Source organism: Theropithecus gelada, chromosome 9 (genome assembly GCF_003255815.1).
Source record: "Theropithecus gelada isolate Dixy chromosome 9, Tgel_1.0, whole genome shotgun sequence".
Lineage (NCBI taxonomy): Eukaryota > Metazoa > Chordata > Mammalia > Primates > Cercopithecidae > Theropithecus > Theropithecus gelada.
This window is the reverse complement of record NC_037677.1, coordinates 87,849,967-87,874,024: the sequence shown is the minus strand read 5'-3', so window position 1 is coordinate 87,874,024 and position 24,058 is coordinate 87,849,967. Positions and strand designations below refer to the sequence as shown.

The 24,058-nt window shown below is 37.8% G+C and overlaps 1 protein-coding gene and 1 long non-coding RNA gene across 4 annotated transcripts in view; one reads left to right on the top strand and one right to left on the bottom strand.

Annotated features, from left to right (window-relative positions):
- Positions 1-19,977, bottom strand: part of HECTD2 (HECT domain E3 ubiquitin protein ligase 2) — a 92,710-nt gene extending 72,733 nt beyond the window's left edge. For 2 of the 3 annotated variants that reach the window (XM_025397865.1, XM_025397866.1), the window contains exons 1-2: positions 18,610-18,980; positions 4,801-4,930 (exon numbers count right to left, since the gene is read on the bottom strand). In XM_025397865.1, the coding sequence (XP_025253650.1) occupies positions 4,801-4,930; positions 18,610-18,747 (268 nt within the window). In that variant the 5' untranslated portion in view covers positions 18,748-18,980. Of the gene's footprint in view, positions 1-4,800; positions 4,931-18,609; positions 18,981-19,799 lie in introns of those variants that run through there. The other variant, XM_025397867.1, reaches the window with a different exon arrangement.
- Positions 1-24,058, top strand: part of LOC112632128 — a 207,747-nt gene that overhangs the window by 91,872 nt on the left and 91,817 nt on the right. The gene's annotated exons all lie outside the window — the stretch shown is intronic.

Below are 24,058 nucleotides of genomic sequence, written 5' to 3'. Positions count from 1 at the left end.
TCCCAAGAGGTGTCCTTTGTTCCTGAGGACTCATTCATACAGAGGGAACTATAAAAAAGGGAACAATAGTCAACCTCTGGACAGAAGGGTGGGGCAATGTGATTGGGTTGGGTTCCCTGGGGCTTTTATAGTGCCAGTACTGCTCTTGAGTGCTGAGTTCTTGGGTTTTAATTTTATTATTAAATGTTGATTATAGTCTTCTGCATGTATAACACATTTTGGATTTTTAAAATGTGTGCCATCAGTTGCTAAGAGTAATGTTCCTGCCCCATGATAATACCTTCCTCCACAACTAAACTGCTCATCTATATACATTGTCATAACATGTACTGAACTTCCTAAGATACAGAATTAAATACTTTTTAAATGCTTTCATCCATATCTTTACAACTTCCTCAGGTAGCTTCTTTATTATCCAGTTTTACAGATGAGAAAATAAGCACAGAGAGGTTAAATAAATTTTCTAGGATTGTACAGTTTGTATGTTACAGAGCCAGAATTCAAACCCAGCCTGAGAAGCTACAAAACTCATGTTATTCCCACTATTGAATGATGCCAAACCTTATACTATGTATATGTATAAAAACAAATAATAAAATGGAAAACTAAATTAACATGGGTGTAGGAGCCATTAAACTATAAGATGTCCAAAAAAAAAAAAAAAAGAACAACAACAACAACAAAAATTCAGCAAGCATCAAGCAAAATCAATATAGTGGAAAATTAACCATTTAAATAATAAAACTTAGGTGTAAAATGACACTTTATGACTCACCATGCCCAATTTCCTCATTCTATAAATGTTTTGACACAATAAAAAACAAGAGGGCAAAGTTATCTGTTTAAGATCACATTGGCAGTTATAGGTAGTAGTTGAGCCAAAGACTCGGTTCTTAACTGACAATGTGTGAGTATCAGCCAGGTAATAATAAATGAGATACAAGTTGAAGGATCCCTGTATTAGTTTAGTACTTTGGTGCTGCTTATGACTACTTCAGTAGTGGCAGGCAGCTGAAACAAGGAAAGACCAGAATGGATTAGTCATAACAAGTGGTTTTTACACTATTGTCTATAGGATGACTTTCTGAACATTTGGCAAAAAATAAAATTGAAGGTGGGAGAGAGAAAGGAAGAAAGACAGGAAAAAAAAGTCTGACTCACAGGACTTTAGCCATCAGAGCCAAATAAGGCAAATACATTCATTAGATTTTAGAGACGTGCTTTTTACTAAGTTCAATGATGTGTGTTTGTCAAACTGTGATAAAAGCAAGGGTGAAATGTTCTTTTATGAGCCTAGTTATAAAAATATTCGAAAGTCCCCTCTCTATAAAGTTATCTTTAGTGAAATAGATGTCTTAATTTGGACATAAATTACACAATTTATTACAGCCTTGAGATCGGTTTAACATTCCAACAGGGTAAACATGCCAGAAACCCAGAAAAAGTGCCTCCCATTCATTACCTCATTCAGTAAATTATTAACTAAGTATAGACTACATGTACCATGAATGCTAGGTCCTGGAAACAAACAGATGGATTCAAACTCAAGGAGACTGTACATGCATTTACTCCTGGACCCAACAACCCCACTTCTAGAAATATCCTATAGATATACCTGCAGATGAACAAAGCAACATGTGTACAGAGTCATTCATTATGGTATTATCTGCAATAACAAAATAATGGACACAAATCACTTATTTTAATAGGGATCTGAGTAAATAAATCCAGTTTACTTACTCTAATACAATGTACATCCAATACAATGGAATATATTTGTAAAAAATAATAAAGAAATTTTCTATGTACTGATACAGAAAGATATCTAGAATACATGAACTGGACAAAAAGCAAGGTTCTGGACAATGCATACATAGTTACCCACCAAAGGTGGAAAATGATATATAAATAAATATAAATATTTATTTATATTTGTTTGCATTTGCCTGAAAAACCACAGGAAAGAATACAAGAGACAACAGAAAAGAGAGTGAAAGTGAGATGTCTGAAACATATTTATTTTTATAGTTTTGATTTTTGAAACACATAGATGTGTTACCTATTCAATAAAAAGTTATCTTTAATATAAAAAAGAAAAAATTACTCTTCCCATAGGAAGAGTTAAGAAAAGTCAAATCCAAGTTACCCACTCTGACCTAGGGAAAGATCTTAGAGATTTAGTCTAAAACCAGTTCATTCTTTAAGGAAACCTGTAGACAGAGTTATTTGGGACTTGAAAATACCTCTTCTAAGGTAGGAATCCTTATGTGGCAAGTCCTTTGCTTTCCGCAAATAACAAGCCCTGTGCTAGGTTTCTTCTAACACTTGCCCTTCAAGTTGCTCTTAGAGAAAATGTGAAACTCTGGGGTACTTGACCTGTGAAGATCACAGGACTCAAACACAGATCCAATTGCAATTTCAGCTGAAGACCACTTGTTCTTCCCTGGCTACTTCAGAGTGACAAAGATCATAGTATGCTTTTCTCCAGGGTGTGTAAAAACTACAGAATTCATTAGGTCATATCAAGGTTCCACTAAACTCATGAAATCGGCTGAGCTGGCTATGAGCTTGCTCTCAAGGTAAATGCCAGAGTTCACAGCTACTCTTTTCTGAACTACCTAGACTGGAAAGACATTTTTTAAAGTTTGGGGAAGAATGGCTTCATTTCTTTTAAAGATATTCTGTGCTACTTAAAAATGTTTCAATTAAGTGTGAAAGGGGCATCATAACTTTAGAAAGGAAGACACAAGAGAGTAAGGGATGATGTAGTGCTAACTTTCTCTTCTCTATCACTTATCATCCAGGTTGTTTCTCTGAAGAGATATCATCACTAGCAGCTGTTACAGTAGGTAAAACTCCTACACTTCTCACGTATTTCTAAAAGGACAGCCAATTTGACAGGCATACCTAGTCATGTGATCCACAGGGAGGAAAGGCATTCCTCAGCTGTTAGGTGAACCCACGCTGGGTTTTTGCAGTTTCCCTAATACCAGTTGATCAGACAGGGAAACAAGCTGTTAGAGAAACCCAGCATAGGTCCTGCTACCAGAGAAGAGGGAGGAAAATTATAATAACTGCCAAAAATGAGGCATCTTTGAAAAAACAATCTTATTGGAAAGTAAGAGAAGCTTCCCAAAACATCAAGGAACTATAAACATGCTTACATTTGGAAGATGTAGTCTAACTTTCTATTCACTGAAAGAATTACTTCTGCAGTGCCCCTAACAAATAAACTCCATGTCACAACTGAATTCAAGTGGCATCCAGATAGAACAGCTAGGAAAATTCAGTACCAGGAGTTCTAATAAGATAGAGGAAGTCTGCTAAAAGATCTGCTCATCTAGAGTCAGAGTCATTTATGCAGATACCCCAAGTTCAAGTTGGGGGTAAGTCCAGATTCCACAAGACAGGCGCAGATGAGAGGGAAGCAGACACTGATGGAAGCTCAAATAAGTGGACCATATTAAGAGTCAATATGGCCACTCAAAAACTTGTAGGCATATGAGTTGGCAAACTGACTTCAGAGATCAAGACATTAGTATAGAAGGAACGGAGTAGATGGAAATCAGAGTGTGAACTCAAAGGTGCCTCCTTAGGGCAATATTGGCGTGATGGAGGGGTGTGTGTGTGTGTGTGTGTGTGTGTGTGTATGCAAATAAATAAAAGAAAGAAGTTACTAAAAGCAAATGTTCAAAAATGAGGCAATATAAATACTAACCTATAAGAATGTAGAACAGGTCTAGCACTGGCTTAGACTGTCAAACAGAAAATCTCTGTGCAAGAATAATTTATACCACATGCAGCTTATGGACACGGGTAATTTACCAGAAAATATGTCTTTAAATATTTCTAGGTTTGTTTTGCTTGGTTAGGGTGTGAGGGGCATTTAAGCCTTTGAAGGTTTGTTTTGTCTTGTTACAAGGTGAGGGGAACTTAGAAGTATTTAAATAATGTACATTTCCTGTGATAAAACAATATAGAGTTACATAAAAAACATTAATAATATACACACAATTCTACCTCCCTGAGGAACCCATTAACAGATTGGTGAGCACCCTTCTACGCTCAAAGTACAAAAGGTTTCCCTGCACTTGAAAACGTTGGATTCATATTCTACCTATAATGATGTAACTTACTTTTTTTATTTTACAATGTATTGTGGGCATTTCTCCTAGTCACTTTACACACATATCATATTTTTCTTAATAGAAGCATAATATTTGCAGTACAGATTAACATAATTTAGCTAACTAATACACATTGCTTCAAATATCACTACTATAAATAATGTACATTTTTTCCATTTATCTTTTTACCTATGTTACATCTTTATAATATCTATAAGCTTTTCCATTCAAACTACCTTTTAGTCTTTAGATAACAGTTTTACAGCTTTCTCCAAATAGATTTACACATTTCCTTTTAGGTTTATTGCTAAGTATTTCATATATTTTCCATAAAGTCTTCTTATTGATTACTGCTCAAATATGGGATATCCATTAAATATTTGTATATATACATTTATATAATATAGAAAATATATATGTACATTATTTTATTTATGATGTAGCCACCTCTCTAATCAAAGTTGCTTATTATTCATGAGTTTTGTATTTCATTCTCTTACTCTAGGTAACATTCACCTAAAAATAAAGATTTTGCTGCTTCTGGTAAATACATATACAGCTTCTTTTTGTTGTATTAACTAGACCTATCAGAACAATGCTGAGTAATTAACATCTACTTTTTAAATAATTTAATGATATATGTTTAGCCAAAATATATTTAAAAATTATTTACCATTCTTGATGTTAGGGAAAACAAGATGTGCAGGTGAACTTCTGTTTTCAGCGGCTTCTTTCTTCGGGCTAATAGCTGAAATAAAACTGCTGAAAGTGGAAATTTGGCCTTTGGCTCCTCTGTCCAAACCCTAAAAACAGAAAAGTTAACATTGCAGTATACTTCCTACTACCTATAAATTATTTTATTGCAAAAATCACAAACATTTATAAGAGATTTTAATTTGATGACGAGTAGTCAATAGATAAAAACGTATATGAATTTGACTTACCTTTTCTAGGACTTAACTGTCTCATATATAAAACAGCCTTATTATCTATCCACTTACAAACTGAGAAGTTTGGAAATGGGAATAACAACAGTACCTATCTTATAGAGTTATTGTAAGATTTAACAGAGATAATGCATATAATTAGCGTTGGTTCTTGCACATTGCACACCCTCCATTAATGTTAACTACTATTTTAAGTATGCATTTAAATAATACTAATTTTGTGATCTCTATAAATATTATTTTTAATAAATAGCATGCATGTAATACCTTACAGGCTGATTCACTGAAGGCTATCCTCTCATTTGATGTAACTTTATAAGTTCAGGTAAAAAGATAACCCTTTAGAATTATTTTTTTTCTAAGCACTGTGATTGGGTATACCAGGATTTTTTTTTTTAGAAGTAGTGCTAAGCACTTTGGGATCCTTAGGCACAGGTAACAGCAATCTTCTAAAACATGGAATCTATTCATTAACACATCTTTCACAAAATAACAACCCTTTAAAATTCATAGTTCATATTTAATTAATCAGTACTTTGTAATTATATAAAAAATCTTTACACATACTTTGAAGCGCAAGATTAAGCTATAGAGCTGCCTCAGGGCTTATTCTCAGCTCTCTGAGATGTTTTTATGCTATGTTCCAATTTCCAGATGCTTAAGAAAATACAGTAGCTAACTTCTTTAACATCTACTTTTTAATTCCGAAGGTAACGTCTTCACTTTCACAGTAGAGGAAGAGTTTCTTTTTCATCTCCTCCTTCTTAATTTACCAGACTGATTGCCATTTACCTTTTCAGAATTCACTCATATAATATAGCAGAAGCATTTATGCTCCCTAAATTCCTCATTATCTTACAGTTAGGTAGAGCCATCTGATTCATTCTAATAGGCCACAAGTGGAAATGACACCTGTCATTTCTGAGTCCGAACGTACCAATGCATTTAAGACTGGGGCAAAACTCTAGCTTTTCTCTATTTTCCTCAACTGGCAACCATCCAGGCTGAGTTGAGATGCTAGAGCATCTGTTAGCTTGGGTTCTTGAGTGACTATGTGAAACAGCCAATCCTGACCAATGTTAGACCATACCATTAGCAATAATAAACCTTAACAGTTTTCAAACACTGAAACTTGGGGCTAATTTGTAACTGCAGAATAGCCTATCACAACTTGTTTCTGAAGCTTTTTCCAGTGTTCACCATTTCTATAAAACCAATCATTCTTATTTGTTCTTGTAATTTATTCACATTGTTCCACTAAAATTATAATCATTCTAATATTGGCCCTTCACGCTGGACTAGAAGTTCATCACAGAGCTTGTCATACAGTGAATCTTGTGCATAGGTGCTATACTTTAAATTTACTTTTTAAAGAAAATATAAAGGAGCCCAAAGAGAATAAATTTCAGATACTATACACATAGAATTAAAAAGTCTCTGGAATTAAGAGACTTTTAGAAATTAGCTAACTCCTTTATTTCACAGAAAAGGAAAGTGGAACTGTCTGAGACTCACCTAAAGTGACCTAACAAGCAACAGTGATGTAATGGACACTAAATGGGAACCTGAAGGACACTTTCATGAGTAAAGGAAAAACACATATGCATTTTTTTGGTGTGACATTTTTGGCTGTTCATAGATTTTATTGTAATTTGGTTTTGCTTGGTCCATGATTCTTCGCTAGATTTCAGCTCAGTAATGTCTGGGTTAGTATTTCTGTGTTAGGAAACAAGTCATTTGTTGAGTACTTGTTATATACCTACTACTATACTAGCCACTTTAATACATTATAACATTCCTATATGTATTTACACTCCATTTTATAGATGGGGAAATTGAATTTCCATGCCCATGTTCACAGAGCTGATAAATGGGAAGCCAGGATTCAAATTCCAGTTCGAATGACCATGAAATCTGTATTCTTAACACTTACATTACAGTCTCTCACTATAGCAGCTGTCACTAATTAAGGGCTTAGCATGTGACAGTAGGTGTGTTGAACACATCAGCCTATTTTCACAACAACCCTTTGTGGTTGATGTAATCTCTACTTTTATAGATGTATGTTGAGTTAAATTTAATCTCTTTAGGAGCAATTCACGTAACCAGAGAATATTACATAAGCAGAACAACTAAGTGTACTTTAGGGAAACTTCTGATGTCCTAAGCCATCTGGGAAAGACTTTAACATTTTCTTTTCTTTTCTTCCCCCTTCCTTCACCTCTTCTTAATAAAAGAAGTCTCAAAGAATATCGCTTAGTTCACTTGTGGGATCTCCAAATAATAAAAACTAAGAATTCAATTAACAGTTATTCAACAACTATCAGTTCTAATGTCTAGTGGATTTATAGAGTCTCAAAGATAAGAGAAAAAATTGAAAAGAGAGGTAAGACAGTGATACACAGTATCTTTCTATAAAATAGTCAGTAAATTATGTAATTTGCATAATATTGGTAAATTAAAGCAATTTGTTCAAGTACACAAAACTAGTGTGTTGATTAGGAAAATGAAATCTAAACAGGTTACATATTTGAAAAAGTAAATCATTCCTTATTATATATATTAGGATGCTTAAATAAGAATTTTATTAACAACTGGGGTAAGTTTGCTTATTTGTATATTTTGTTCTCTCAGAAAATCTTAATAATAGGAGGAACAAATGCCAAATTGGACACACGAATTTGACAGTTATAAGAAAGTAACCAATTTGTAAAAGAAGGTTAGTCATGCTTGTATAATAAATGGTCCCTCCTTTGTTAACTTTGCTGTAAATATCTACAATAATTTAACATATAGAGGGCATTTTTTCACTGACAACTGTCATGAATGTTATCTAAGACTAAGCAACAGTAGGATTTAGGGAGCAGTGTAGTTGGAATATAGAATCAGAAAGGGAGAAAAGTCCAGCAAGATATGACTGGGAAGGTAGGTAGTGGCCATGTTATGAGGCCTTCAGGCTACAGAGTATAGATTCTATCCTGCACAGAGATAGAGAAAAATCATTGAGCACTTCTAAGCAAGAAATGACAAGATCATATCTGTATTTTAGAAAAAAATCACTATGGTAGCAGTCTAGGGAATAGAATAAAGGGTAGAAATACTGGAAGCTAAACCAGGCCTACTGGAAGAAATGAAATTTGAATGGAGATAGTAATAATAGGGAATGAAGAGGAATGACAGCCTGGGCCAGAAATGACCAAATTGTTAACAGCTATTTCAAGTGTAAGTCTGAAGCATAATGAGAATGAACAAACCCTACCATAAATTATAAAGTAAATGAAATAAACATTGTAAAAAGGTTTCTTCAAATTTCAGAAGAATAGGCATATTTTGACACCTCACTGTATAGAAGAAAGCATCTTTGAAGAAAATTCTAGACAGGGTTATATCAACATGATTTGTGAGTAACTGCAAAAGGAACCAATGCTCACTAGGCAAAAGTATGCTTTGCATGACAAAATAATGAATTTTTATAACAGGGTTATTGTAATATAGCAACAGAAAACCTGTAACAAGCTTGTCCAACCCACAGCCCCCAGGGTGCATGCAGCCCAGGATGGCTTTGAATGCAGCCCAACACAAATTCGTAAACTTTCTTAAAACATTATAAATTTTTGTGTGTGATTTTTTTTTTTTTTTTTTTTTTTAGCTCATCAGCCATTGTTTGTGTTAGTGTATTTTATGTGTGACACAAGACAATTCTTCCAATGTGACCCAGGGAAGCCAAAAGATTGGACACACCTGACAATATAAGGACAGAACTGTGGGAAATATTGGGATGTATGTTATGAGCTGGAAAAGGAGATTAAGAATGAATGACCAAAGAGATAAGAAATCGAGAAGAAAGTGATGTGTTAAAAATAACGGAGGATAAAGTTTCAAGAAAAGAAAAAAAAAAAGGTCAATAATCTTAAATAATGAAGAGTGGTTAGGTCTAAAATGTGCCTAACTGAAATGGGGCAACTATGAAATCTTGAGGACAGCTGAGACAACAGATTTAGGGTAATGGTGGTGGCAGGGACTATACCAAATAAACTGACAAATGAATGGGAAGTTAGAAAATGAAAGCAATGAGCAAGGATGACTCAGAAGCTTTACTGAAGGGGAAAAAAGCCTGAGGGGGTTAGAATGCAAAGGTTGAGGGAAGATCTACTATGTGCATTACCATGGTTGCCATCTAATGTTCCCTTCTATTTAAATTGCCCCACTCGTGGTCCCCATAGCATTGCTGTTATTCTTTGTGCAGGAATGGCTGTGGACTAGAGCAGAGGTAGGCACTCAACTAAGAGGTAGCCCATCTGCAATTAGGGTAGCCACGTATTAGCTGGCTTGGCATGATGGACACTGATGCTTCCTAGTAAGTCAACCAGAGGTCTTTCGAGATTTTAGACAGAGCAATATAGAAAAGACTGACCAGCTAAAAGAGAATAGCAGAGGGACAAAAAACAGCCAGTCTCTGTTCCTGTTTGTTTTCTGCTTCCAATCTATGTGCCTCATTTCAATAAATTCTCTTTTGCCAAAAGGAGGCTGATTTTCTTTCTCTCTCTCCTCTCTCTCTCCCTCCCCACCTCCCTCTCTCTCTCTCTCTCTCTCTCTCTTTCTTTCTTTCTTTTCTTTTGAGATGTAGTTTCACTCTGTTGCCCAGTCTGGAGTGCAGAGGCACAATCTCGGCTCACTGCAACCTCCGCCTCCTAGGTTCCAGTGATTCCCCTGCCACAGCCTCCTGAGCAGCCGGGATTATAGGCGCACACCACCATGCCCGGCTAATTTTTTTTTTTTTGTATTTTCAGTAGAGATGGGGTTTCACCATGTTGGTCCGGCTGGTCTTGAACTCCTGACCTCATGATCTGCCTGCCTCAGCCTCCCAAAGTGCTGGGATTACAAGTGTGAGCCACTGAGCCCAGCCTGATTTTCTTTTTTTTGTAATCATAAAAGCTTAAACAACATAATAAAAATTCCTTGGTCTAATAAGTCTCTTGTTCGTAAAATAATTGTGCTCTTGACACGTTATACTTGAGATGACATGAAATTAATCATAGATACTTTCACACATTGATAGAATAATAAAAGTAAATCCTCAAAACACCAGTTGCCCCACATCAGCTTATACAAAAGAAATCTTACAACCTAACACTTCCATGAGAAAAAAAAGGGCATCATTTTGTGCAATGGCAAAATAATTAATATTAGAGAATCAAATCAAGAAGTTATTGGGTATTAATACAACATCAAACTCCAGACTAAATTAAATGTTAAAGAACATTACTTTACAAACCTTCTGAAATTTGGACCACAGCTATTACATGTGGCTTCGTGAGTTTTGTAAATGTTATCTATGAGTCCTACAGAAAAACACTAAAGATGATGGCCTGGAATGTGGCCAGCCTACAGTGGGCTGGGGGTGTTGAGGAATAGATAGTAGCAGGATACTCAACCAGCTGTTCCAGATTGAAGATAAGTACAAATAGAGAACACAGGGAAAAACACTAAGAATTCTTTGAGGGAAAAAAATACTCAAAATATTTCAACCTGGCATAATAAATAATAGACCTGATTCTCTAGGCAGAGGCTGACCATACATTTATTAAACTAGAATTCAGTAAACGTTGCAAACAGCAGAAAAATGTAGTAATTACAAGAACTAATCAAAAATCTTATTTCACAAGTACCTAATGTGGGCTTCAATGGTCTTTTTGATGATATAATCACATAGATTATATGTAAGATTATAACATAATCTTAAGATATTTAAACAGACAAATACTTAAAGAGTACCTGTTCTGCTATTAACATATAGTTAAATATTTTCAACCTTATTTTAAATTTTATTTGAATACATGAGTTCCTACTTTCAACCTCTACTGAGGAAGAGACTGAATCTTAAATTTCCAATTTCTTCATCATATTTTTCTACCAATGCTAGTAAGAATAACCATGGTTTTCCATGATCACTTCTGAATTGACTAACAAGTGCTACTATATTTAAAATTCTGGTAAAATTTACTTTGATCATCCTCTATACTCCAAAAGTTGCCTTAGAAGATCAACATTTTTCTTCCCATTCTAACCCAAACTTTGAAAAAAGGAGTAAGTGCTGGCTGTTCCATCATGAAATGCTTTAAAAGCCATATCTCACTATCTTAGTTTCTGAATTAAAATATTTTAAATTGAACGTCTATGTCTATAAAATTCACCCTTTAGTCTCAATGAGTCCAGGAATCTGTGATGCATATAAAAACTACTTTTTCAAAAGAATGAGTAGCTTCCTGAGATACTGAACAAAGGTTATGATGACCAAAAAACTGATAAATAAACGCATATTTATAGGTTTCAAGTTAAAATAGAAAACATTTAAGATACCCTGTTTTACCAATTTTTAATAAACTGACCTAAACTACCAATCAGAGCCATCCTGGAGCCAATGATATAATTTAGAGTCTACAAAGAGACTATTTTAGGCCCTGATCCTGGGTAAAGATATTTTGTTTCTCTTTTTGTATGCTTTTTCACAGTTCCCAATTAGGATGGTAGGTTATAAAACCATGAAATGCTAACTTTGTTCTACCATCCTTCTACTAAGATATGAAAACTCAGCTACTTTCAAGGTGGAAGTTCCCAACCAACCAAAAAAGCACCAGCCCAAGTGGAATTGGTTTAAGTGATATAAATCATATCTTTAAATGGAGACTAGGAAATAAGGATGTGCATTCTGAAACAAAATTTTGTCACACACATACACACAAATCAACGCAATTGATCATATAGATGACTGAAAATTAGCCCTACAAACGTTAGTCCTGAAGCTCAGAAATTTCAGTTCATTTATCATTAGGAAGGCAAGGTGGCATCAGAGATTTTATTCATTTATTTTATAATATAAGAAAATATTAAAAATACATGAATACATTATGCTTAAACAGTAAAATATTACTTTTTAAATGCGCAATTTGATCCAGTCAAAATTCCTCAACCAATTAAGAGTCTGGTTCTTTTTTTAACAAAAACATCTAGAACAAAACCAAGTTACTTTGAAATATATTAAGCAGACTCAAATTTCAGACCGATTTTTCAATTCAGCTGAATTGGTAAAATCTCAATAACTTCTATTTTCAAAAGGCACATTCATTTAATTATTCATTTCAAAAAAATGTTTTCTGATGGCTCACTAGAATGTCACACAGATATCCTCCAAGTTACAGATATCAACTTAAAAACAAGTAGTTATTCATATAGCTCATCAGTATAACATTTTACCACTCAAGAAGGGATTCTTCAGTCAGAGTTAACTATAAAACTATTAAAAAAAAAAAGAAAAAGAAAAAATAGGGAAATCAAACAGGGCCTCACGCTTGATATAGAAGGCTGTGAAGGAAAGTGCCAAATCGACAGGACAGGAGTAGAGTAGAAAGGGCTGGCTGGCTTACAAACAGCTTTTCAGCTACAGATGTTGCTTTGTAAACACAATCATGTATTGCTTAACAATGGGGATATTTCCTGAGAAATGCTTCATTAGGCAACTTTGTAGGTGTGCAAACATCACAGCGTATACTTATACAAATCTAGATAGTACAGCTCACTACACACCTAGATTATATGATATAGTCTATTGCTCATAGGATACAAACACCTATAGAGCATGTTACCATGCTGAATACTGTAGACAACTGTAACACTAAGTATGCATCTAAACATATTTAAACAGAAAAGGCATTAGACCACCTTCAGATTATGTGATCTGTCATTGACTGGGACATTGTTATATGACACATGACTTTAATAATCTCATCTAACACTGAGTGCTTACTTTGTACAAGGTGTTTTTCTAAATGTTTTATGTGTATTAATTTAGACTTCATTTCTACCTTATGAAGTAGGTTCAATTATTATTTCCCCCATTTTATAGATGGAGAGTTACAAACAGCAAAGCAGAATCATACTTGACTTTTTTGGAGGTTCTCTGGCTCAGAATTTATAATAACCGCTTTTCTCCAATTGTTAAATATAGTTATAAATTATTTGTGTCCTAATGGGTTATTCATGAAGGGGAAAATAAGCAAGCACTACATTATGATTTTGTAGTTAAAAAAAAAGTTGACAAAGAGACTTTACAACCCACTCAAACTTAAGACATGGTGGGTATGTATTTATACAGTCATAGCCCTCCCTTTTTATGTATTAAGTCTCTTGGACTATTTTGCTTCAATCAGATTGATTTTACATATAATTTAATGATCTATTCATACCATAAACAAGCAATTAGATATCCTAGAACATATCTTTTCCATGATTGTTCTATCTCCAGTAACAAAAATTTGAACAAATTTGTTACTGGGCGACAAGTTCTTTTTCAAACTAGAATTAATGCCATAGGTGCAGCTTCTTTGTACCACATGGCCCCTATTACCTATGACCACAGATACAGAGTGTTCAGAATTGGGCAAAGAATAGGAATCAGAAACATCTCCATTACAAAGCAACCACTGTCCCTGACTAGCCATTTTACTCCTCAGCAAGGTACACATAACCTGACTCTCAGATTCCTTTTCTGTGAAGTGGGAAAATATCTTCCTCACGGGGTTGTTGTGATTGCTTTTGGTTGCATTATTTAACTAAATAAAAGAATACAAGGCAAATGCTTCGCACAGAGTAGGCACTCAATAAGTAGCTATTACTGTTATACACACTTATTTTGTATATTTGTAATATCTGTAGTTTCTTCAATTACTTAAAACATCATCACCATAGCATTCATTCTTTCCCATCTCACCTCTTGTTTAGAGCATAATGAACAAAGGGCACAACATTTTCCATACAAGATTGTTCCAAATACCTAGCTGGGTATATTATTGTTAAGTACACATACGTACATACACACACACACACACACACTCTCTCTCTCTCTTTCTCTCTCTAATTTGGAATGCTATTGACCTCATCTGGAAACCTCAGAGTCCTTTTCCTTTATTAATGCTTCTTCCCTTTCATTTCTGCTGTCTAGTTAGGTTCCACATGGTGTGTATGCTCTTATCCCTTACACTCTGTCCTGTGGCCACCACCTTAGTGGATGCACTCATTGCTTCAGGCATGAGCTACAAAGCTCTTTTCTTCACTTTCTTCCTCCTCCAGTTTAACTATACACTACCACTGATTTCATTATGTTGTTCCTCTATTTCAGAAATTCCAATAGCTTCCCACTAACCACAGGGGGGAAAAAAAAAAAAAAAACAAAACCAAAAACTGTCTATGCTTCTCTGCCTAGTGATATGGCTCCAGCCCCCATGCAATCTTTCTTACCTCCCACAAGTTCCCAGCATGCTTCCACTGGGCTTACTTTATTACTCACTAATTTTTCCTTTTAAGCCTTGCTCATGTTGTTTTCGTCACTGGATTACTTTGCCCACTTTCTTCTGCCTATCCAAATCCTATCATTTTTCAATGGCCAGCCAGCTTAAATAATTACCTTTACTTCAAGGCCTTTCTTCATAGTTCTGCATACAGTGATCTCCTTTCTCTAATCTCCAATAGTACAAATTGTTTCTATGGCTCATTGTGGCTTTTACATATTGCTTTGCTTTTCATGTGTTAACCCTGAATACCCCGAGGCAGAGACCACTTTTTAAAACCTTGTCTTTTTGCATTTTCTGTAGCACCTAGTACAAAACTAAACATAAAAGATGTCCAATAACCGGCAGTTACATTTTGTCCCAGGGACTCCATCAACCCCATCCCCATTTATACACACCTGATAAGCAAACTTCTCATTCTTGTTACTAAACTCCATCAAATCCTCTCCACACACATTATGCTCACCCTCAAGCTCTTCCTCTTGTCTTCTATTACAGGCTAACATCCCTTTAAAATTCTCAACTAATTTCCTCCCATTTCTCTTCACCACCCTGACCTAAGTCAAATCTAGCTCTTTCTTGAACCCACTGTACTGGTACCCTATCCAGAGGGTTCTACCCCATGTAGAACCTCTCTCTTCTGTTCACCTGATTAGGCGCAGAAGTAAAAAGTCAAATTTGTCCTCACTGACACCGTTATTTCTGCCCCACCTCTGAGCATTTTCTTCTTTCTCATTCACCACTTTTTTAAACATCCGCAATACATCAATAACTAATTTATAATATTCCACTCCAATCCATCAACCTCAGTAAATTTAATATTCATATTATCAGCCCTTCATATTCATACACTACTTCAAATTCTTTATTTTGCTTGGCTCCATGGACTTGCATCACCTCTCCACAGCAGCAAGGCCAAGACCCAAACACTGAAAGTCTCTGAGGGCTCTATCTTGAGCCTCTTGTGCATCTCCAACTGGAACCACTTTCACTGCCATTTCTTTCAATTCCCCACCATGCCTGATTTCTGCTGTCTCTCGTTCACTTAATCCATACCTGTCACAAGTTCATTTCAAATGCTGCTCCACAAACTAAGTAGATTTGGGAGATGGTAATTTAAATATACAGTTTCCTACACCTCGCCCATGGAGCTTTTAATTCAGTATATAGAGTGTCAAGTTTCAATCTTGGTATACCCGGGGAATTAAATTAAAAAAAAGATGCCTGAGCAACATCACCAGAAATTCTGATTTAACAAGCCTGCATTTGGGTCTGGATAATGATGGCTTTAAAAGTTCCTCAGTTAATTCTACTGTGCATCTAAGGTTGAAAACCGGTGCTCTAGGGTGAGATGTAGGAATGAGGACTTTAACATGCTACCAAGGTAACTCTGCGGTCAGTCAGGCTTGAAACCACTGTGTTAGGCACCTCCTCACTAGCTGGAATGGACTTCCTTCATGCTTAGATGGTCTTAGGATAAAACACTTCAGGGCTGTCCTTTCCAGCATTCTTTCTCCCACCCCGTACCTGTCTGTAAACATACACGATACAGCCTAACTCTTCAACTTTAATTAGGGTCACTGTAAACTGAACTTCTATTTATTTATAATATTTATATTATTTTATTCATATATATTCATTTACAAATGTGACACAATGGTTTTCTGAAAAAGCCACTATTGTAGGGTCACAAATTGAGTCACAGACACAACTAGACAGGTAGGACCATTAGGCTGGGGCAAAAAGGAAGAATAACTGGAATGTCTCAAAGAAAAAGTTATTGATGACAATTAGGTTCATAAGCAAACCTCTAGGAGCTCTGTTTAATCTACAGGAGGCTGAAAAACAACTCAAGAGGCCATAAGCTGTATTTCCCTGCCCACCTACCTCACACACCAAGATCTCCTTCCCCTCCCCACACATACCACGGCCTTCCTAGCCGCTGTGAAAGTCAATCACCACCCCAGTTCTCCTGGATTTCTTATCCTTTGGATGGACTAAGGACCAAGCATAGATTTTCTACATTTAAGCTTTTCACTGCTATAGCTCTGAATTCTAGCTTTGAAGTCTCTCTTTGACAAACACACACACACACATTCTGCCACAGATCCTGTCATGAATTCTGTTAAAAAAAACCTGTCATAAAAAATCAATGGTACTGACTCTGAAAGACTTTATAAGGCACGAACAAGGCTGAGGCAGGAGAATGGCTTGAACACGAGAGGCGGAGACTGCACTGAGCCGAGATCGCGCCACTGCACTCCAGCCTGACGACAGAGCAAGACTCCGTCTCAACAAAACAAAACAAAACAAAAAAAACCCCTCAAGTTTATTCATATTTATCCTTATCCTCTTCTATTCCAACTTATATCTTTTCAAAGTTTAATTCAAGATTTTTTTTCTTGAATATATTCTTCTCTTTGTCTAGTAGTACAAGTCCATAATCCTCTATTTACAATTTCAAAGTCCTATAAATTCTTGAAACTGAAATGTTTTTGCAACTCATTTGGTGCCAAAAACATGCATCTGATCTGAACTGACATGACGCTACTTTTTTCCCTTTAGCATGAACACATACATTTCACTGCAGTTATTAATATGCTTGATTAGAGAGAACTGGCTAGGACCTTACTGTGGGTATTAATATATGATATATGTACCTAATTACCTTTCTAAAATCTGAAAAACTTGAAATCCCAAAGCAGACTGTAGACTTGTATCGACACTTGCAAATTTTTATTCCAAAACGGCAATTTTTCAATTACACTGAGATAAATAGGTTTTTGGGAGAGCGTTTGCTTGAGGACCTAAACCCACTCATTTAACTGTTTCTATAAGTACATACATTCACTGTTTTAAACAACCAACACATAAAGGAACTGCTGTAATTCTGTGAGTTGAAGACTTCCTATACAAAATCTGAAAACCTAGGGTACCAGCAGCAGGAACCAGATCTCCAAGCTGCTGGGTGACAAATTCCTTCAAAGCATTTCCCAGGGTAATCCCTAACCCCAGCTCCAATCTACCAATCAATTGTAACTACTCTTTTAAATGTGTATCATTACTGTTCACAATTTGCTGCATCGATTTAAAGAGCTTCTTTTAACAATTTCCAGTTATCAGGGCCCTCAGACATTTTTGAAAAACCTACCGAATCCAAAAATTATTCTTAACACCAATACAGTACTTAACGAAGAGTGAGCTATTTTAGTAAGTTCTTAGTCATTTAAGAGGGAGGTTTTAAGAAATGAATTGCAAGTAGGAAAAAATAAAATGTATAATGTTCACTAAACTTTTACTATTTTGTCACACACAGCTGCTTGACAAGTCATGATCTTTAAATATATCAAAGTAAACTTTCAAAAAGTACTTAAATATTATGTCAAAATAAAAAATTGCAAAAGCCGAGTTTTTTTTTCTTTAATTGTGCTTCGAATTAACCAGTCACAACCACCAGTAAAAATAGGGAAAGAGGGGGAGGGGGCTGTCCCATGACATCATCTGGCAATATGTAGTTTGAAGCCTGAGAGCGCTCTCCAAATAACCCTTACGAAGATACAGCTGGGAAATCATCCCTGTTAAGCTTAGATAACTTGGGTTTAAACAAAAGGTTCAAAAAGCCTCCCCCCACCTGAGTCACATGTCTGTACCATATGAAAAATAAAACCATTACTGATGCATCTACCTCCCACTACCCTGACAGCAACGGAAAGGTCACAATTAAGTGGAAACTCGCCGCACAGCCTGTTTAATCTGAAGGGGGAAGGGAAAGAAACGCGAAGAAAAGGACAAAAATCTGCGCGCCTCCAAGGCAGGCAGGCACCTCCGTGGAAAACCCACTCCCGCCTGCTGACACCTATGCTCATCCAACAGATCATGCCGACTCAAGATGCAGGTAATTCTCTTAGATAAAGTGGGGGCCCAAGCCCCAGAAAATAACGCAAACATCCAGCGGAACCGACCACCCCCAACATTTCCCGAGGGTGGAAGATGTAGCTCGCGAAGTGTTCTGGGCTGCCCACGAGACACAACTCTTTCATTTCTGCCCAAGGAAGGGCGGCCTGGGTGCCTCTCCCTGGAGTGCCAGGGGGTGCCCAGGGGAGACGCGGGCCTCCTGGCGGCCCTCGCCCGTCCGCCGTCCCTCCTGACTCCCGCCGTCGGGGCGCCAGGCGGCCCCGGCCCACCACCTACCGCGGTCGCGCCGGCGCCAGCCGATACGATGGGCGGCAGCTTCTCGCGCTCCGGCTCCTTCCCTTTCCTCTCCTCAGGCGCGGCCGCCGCCACCACCAGCGGAGTGGCGGGCGAGGGTACCCGACCCGCCTCACTCATGTCGGGCCGGGCGGCGGGAGCGCCAGGCGGCGGCGGCAGCCTCACTGCTGCTGGGGCTGGCGCTGCTGCTGCCGCCGCGGCCGCGAGAGGGCTCTGGGCTGCAGCTTCTAGCTGCTGCCGCTGCCGCCGCCGCCGCCGCCGCCACTCCGCCCCCGCCCGCGCCCGCGCCTCTGCGCGCGAGCCCGAGGCCGCGCGACCCCGCCGGCCGCCCCCGCGCGCGCCAGGCCCGCGGACACGGCTCCCCACAGCTACCACAGGTGTCTTGCTCCCGCCTCCCCCGCCCGCCCGGGGCTCGCGCGTCGCGGGTCAGGAGCGCCGGCGGTAGCCGCCCTTGTCATCCCCGAGGGCCCGGAGAGAAGGTGCCGCGGTCGACGCCCGGCCGCCATATTGTTTGCAGAGTGTCGCCCGAGATGACGAGGAGGAGACCCCGCACCGGGACCGCGCAGGAGAACCTGGACTAGGGGCGGATAGTGGGGGAGACAAGTCGAGCCCTGCAAAGGGTCGGACGGGGATAGTCCGACTGGTACCAGTAGGGCAGGACGTAGGCACAGACTACCCTTCACGGACGGCCGTGGCCTGCGGCGCCTAGTGCTGCGGGCGAGCGCCCTCGGGGTCTGGGCTGGTGGCCTTTTTGCCTTCTTCTTCCAGGCACCCACTAAGCTGTCCGCCTTTGGGCCTCTGCCTTCTTATCCTTGCCCGCCTTCCTGAGCCCAGGAGAGGCGACCCAGAGCTTGCGCAGCCCGGGAGACAGCCTTTTCTGGCTCAGCAACCGACCCTTTTGTATACGCTTGGATGGCCTCAACCTACACAGGAAAAGCCTGGAGGTGGGGAGGAGTGCGACGTGGTGGGCCCCCCCTTTCCCCTTCCCCCATAGGATTGGACGGCCAGTCCACACTTTCCATTCCTGTTCCTCTCGTCCCTCTTTGACTGCCAAATCCGCCTCTCCCTTCCCGTCCCCAAGCGCCTACGTTTTGCTCTCTACCCGCAACCCTTTGCTGTCTCCTATCCATTCCTTCCTTGTTCCTTTCCGTTTATGTTAGCGATGTACATACCCAAACTCTGCTGCACAGTCCTCAATCAAATCATTACAAAATAGGAGTAAAAACTGGAAAGCTGAAGAAAAGAGCTTTTAATTATGAAATTAAAATACCCCCCACCTCCACCACCAGGACACCTAGACAGTTTCCTTTTCTTTGTTGTCGCCCCCTCCTTTTCCTCAGTCTATTGGAGTAGTGGAGACACCTGCTGATCTAGGAGAAAGGAGAGAGTAAGAATGCGCTGTATCGCCTATTAAAAGCAAGGGATTTCGATACTCAGGTCTATCAGGTTTTTTGCCGGTGCCTTCGTTATTTTATTCGAGGTTGAGTGAATTTTTAGATCAAGAGTACCTAGGTCCAAATACAAGAACCAAAAATATCTCTGAAACAAACCCAAATATGATTTGGGGATATATATTGTTTACATAATTGGGAGTTATTAGTGTAACTAAATACTAGTTATGGTACTTCATGAGATGAGGTTGCATGTTTTCAAACCCACCATTTTTAACAAGTAGATCTGAAGCAAACAATGTTGCCTTCTAAATTATGAATTCTGACTTTCATTTATAGCAAGGCTTTCTACTTTAATATAGTTGCTGTTGCCACCTGTTTACTTGTTAATTAACAAAAGGTATAGAATAAGTGCCGTATAGTCAGCAAAAAATATTTCGATGCAGGGAAAATGATGTATCCAGGCATTACTTTGAAGCATCCTCCTCCTTTCTATTAATATTTTTCTTAAATTCTTTTTCAGGATTTTCTTTCCTTCTTAAACTACTGAAATACTCATCCTGTAGAGAAGAACATACCATTATTTTCTGCTTTTAGCAGGTCTGTATACTGATCATGGATACAGCAACAATTCAAATGTTATTTTATAAAAGGAAGCCTCTATTTTAACTGCAATTCCAGATATTCTGTGCTGCTAAGTCTAGGTTGATAGAACAAATACTAGAGGGAAAAGTATCTTCTTTCCTATTGTTTTCAACTAGATTTAGTAATTTGCTATAAAAATGCTTGGATGAGAAACCACTTGGATAACAGGCCTTCTGCTTTCTTTTTTCATGTGTGAGACTAAATAAAAGTGTGTCTGTACATGTAGTCACATTCAATAGAACAAAATGCTTAAATATTGGCGAAACAAGGCAAGTCAGAAATGTTAATTTCTGCTACTGCACTGGAGTAGGTAATAACCCATTTCTTAACAAATTCTCTGATTAATTCACTTGTGTGTTCCATATGAAAAATGATGATTTGTTTATATTTCCTTTTACTTCTTGTTAAATAAATGTCCTCAATCCACCACCTCATCTTTCCCTCATACGTAGTCCAGGAGGGAGCTGGAGGGTGGGAATGGGGCCTGCTGGAAAGCAGTAGAATTAAGCTCTGGGGGAACTTGTGGTGTGCTTGAGAGACACATTCCCAGCTGCCATCAAGGTGCTTCTGGAGATCCAGGTGGGAGAAGACAGTGTTGTAAGGCAGGACATACAGAGAGCTCTGGCCATTCTGTACAGAGGTGTGGAGAAGATGCTTTTTAGCTATTCCTAGTGTCAGAAGTGCAACAGTGAGGGTATCCAAGTATAAACTCATTTGCTTTGGAAAAACTAGGAGTGAGGCAGAAGAAGCATTTCATGTTTCTAGGTCCAGATGGAAAACCTGAGCTCATTAATTATATCTTTGGGGAATAGGGTTTTGCAGGGTGGGAGTGAGGGTTAGAGAACTCATTATTTCCCTGGAAGAAAAAGAAAGACAAAATTACAAGGTAATGGAAGGTCGAAATTATAGACAACTTCTATTTTAATTATGTATGGTAATACTAATGTAGTGAACAATAGCAAAATAGGTACACAGGTCACTTAAGAATGGTTTATACCACTAATACCTTAATTTTAGAAGGTATAGTTATGAAATAGTGCAACTTATTTTAATATTTCAACTGAGTGTTGTCCTAAAGTAAACTTGGGGAAATTATTTTAGCCATGTTGACCTTGTTAAAAAGATTTTTAGAACTCTTTCTTAGGTATAATGGTTGTGGATTTTTAAAATTACTATTTAAAAAATAATTTGGCTGGGTGCGTGGCTCATGCCTGTAATCCTAAAACTTTGGGAGGCCAAGGCAGGTAGCTCACTTGAGGTCAGGAGTTTGAACCCAGCCTGGCCAACATGGTGAAATCCTGTCCCTACTAAAAATATATATAAAAAAAAATTTAGCCAGGCATGGTGGTGGGCACCTGTAATCCCAGCTACTTGGGAGGCTGAGGTGGGAGAATCGCTTCAACTCGGGAGGCGGAGGTTGCAGTGAGCTGAAATTGCACCACTGCACTTGAGCCTGGGTGACAGAGTGAGACTCCATCTCAAAACAAAACAAAAATACCTTTTCTTTATTAAAAAAAAAAAAAAAAGATGCTTTGTCATTACAGAAAAACAGAAAATACAGATTAGCAGAATCATTTAAACTAACTTTAGATACTAAGACCTTGCTCTGTATCTTTAAAAAATCTCTTGTATCTGTCTACACACACACCCCCCACCCCACAGTGTTTCTTCCTTTGTTTTTATAAAAGTTGAACATACTGAAACACTGTTTGGAGTCTTTGCAACTAATTCTTTAGAATAACCCCAGTGATGTGATAAATCTTTAGAGGATGATTTTTTTTTTAAATTGCACAATGCTATACAGAGCCAAGACTCAAGAATAAAGTAGATGATGATCAAGCTTTGTATTTTTAATCAGACTTCTCTTGAATCTGTTCTCTGCCTAGATTCCCATTGCCATTGACCTAATTAAGGCCCTTAACATCTCTAACCCCAATTATTTCTGTAGCCTGGCAACTGGTCTTGCCTTCAGTTTCTTACCTGCTCTAATGGCCACCAGAATGACCTCTTCAGAATATATAGTTTCTAGCCAGCCCTTTGTTTTAAAATACCGTAGTAGTCTTTCAAAGCCTTTATGCTAAAAATTTTCCCCCTAGTGTGGCATTCTGCTGAATTCTTTGCAAAAGAAGGCATTTTTCTTAATGTCCTAAATAGAATCATTCCTTTCTTTCTGCTCCCAGAGCATGTTGTACATACTTACCTTTATAGACCTATTACATTACATCTTAGTTTTTTGTTCCCCAAATAAGTCATGGCACAGAGGAGAAAGACTATGTCTGATTAGTCCTTGAGTCCCTACATGTAGCACACTACCTGGAGTGTGCTATTGAGGAGGCACTTAGCAAACCCAGAAGAAATGAAACGATGTTTTCTTGAAGTGGTTTGTACAGGGGCTCTGAAACCTTTTCCAAAGATAAATTATAAAAATGCTCTGAGTGATGAACTATACTCATTCAGATGATTTGGTCTTGATATTGCTTCTTTAAAATCTTAATCTTCTAGAGCAGTGCTATCAGTAGAACTTCGCATACTAGGGGAAATGGTCTGTATCTGCACTGTCCAGTGTGGTAGCCAATAGCGTCATGTAGTTATTGGGCACTTGAAATGTATCTATTGCCAGAGGAATTGAATTTTTAATTTTAGTTCATGTTATGTAAGTTGTGTTTGAACAGCCACATGTGACTAGTGGCCACCATATTGGACAGTACATTTTAGAGCTGCATCTCAGCTGTAAAACAGCAAGTCCAAATTAGTGGCACACTAATTAATGAGCCTCACTGTATCTTAACCTCATTCTTCAGAATTTATGCAAGCAAATGTTCACGGAAGTAATGAGGGCAGGCTTAAAAGAGCTTTAATAAACGCCTAAAAGCCTAAGTAACTTCTTCCTTTTTTATTGTTTCTTTTTAAATACTGTATTCACAGGAGTTTGCATGTGTTGGTGAAACCACATTTAGCTATATCTTGATTTGACCAAGTCCTATAGAGGAGTGACCTAAACTAGAAGAAACTGTTAGTAACAGTAAAAATTGAGGTGGCCGTATGTGTTTTCAAGTTGGTTTTGGATGTCCTGTTTAGGTATTTTCAAAGGAAATGCTAATTAAAGAGTTCTAATTAGTTCTAATGCTAATTAAAGAGTTGTGCTTGATAAACTAGTTCTATAGAACTGCCACATGTGAAATTCTAATAGTCTGACCTGGATATATTGATAACTCTTCTAAATCTTAACCTCAATTTTACATTTGTTTTCCACACAAAACCAAGAAAAACAACAAAAACATTAAATTGTACATCAGAAGTATCCTATGCATGAAGTACCTATTTAAATTTTTATTGAGTCTAAGTTAACTTATGTATTCTAAGGCTGCTGAAGTCATCAAAACAAGTCAGAATGG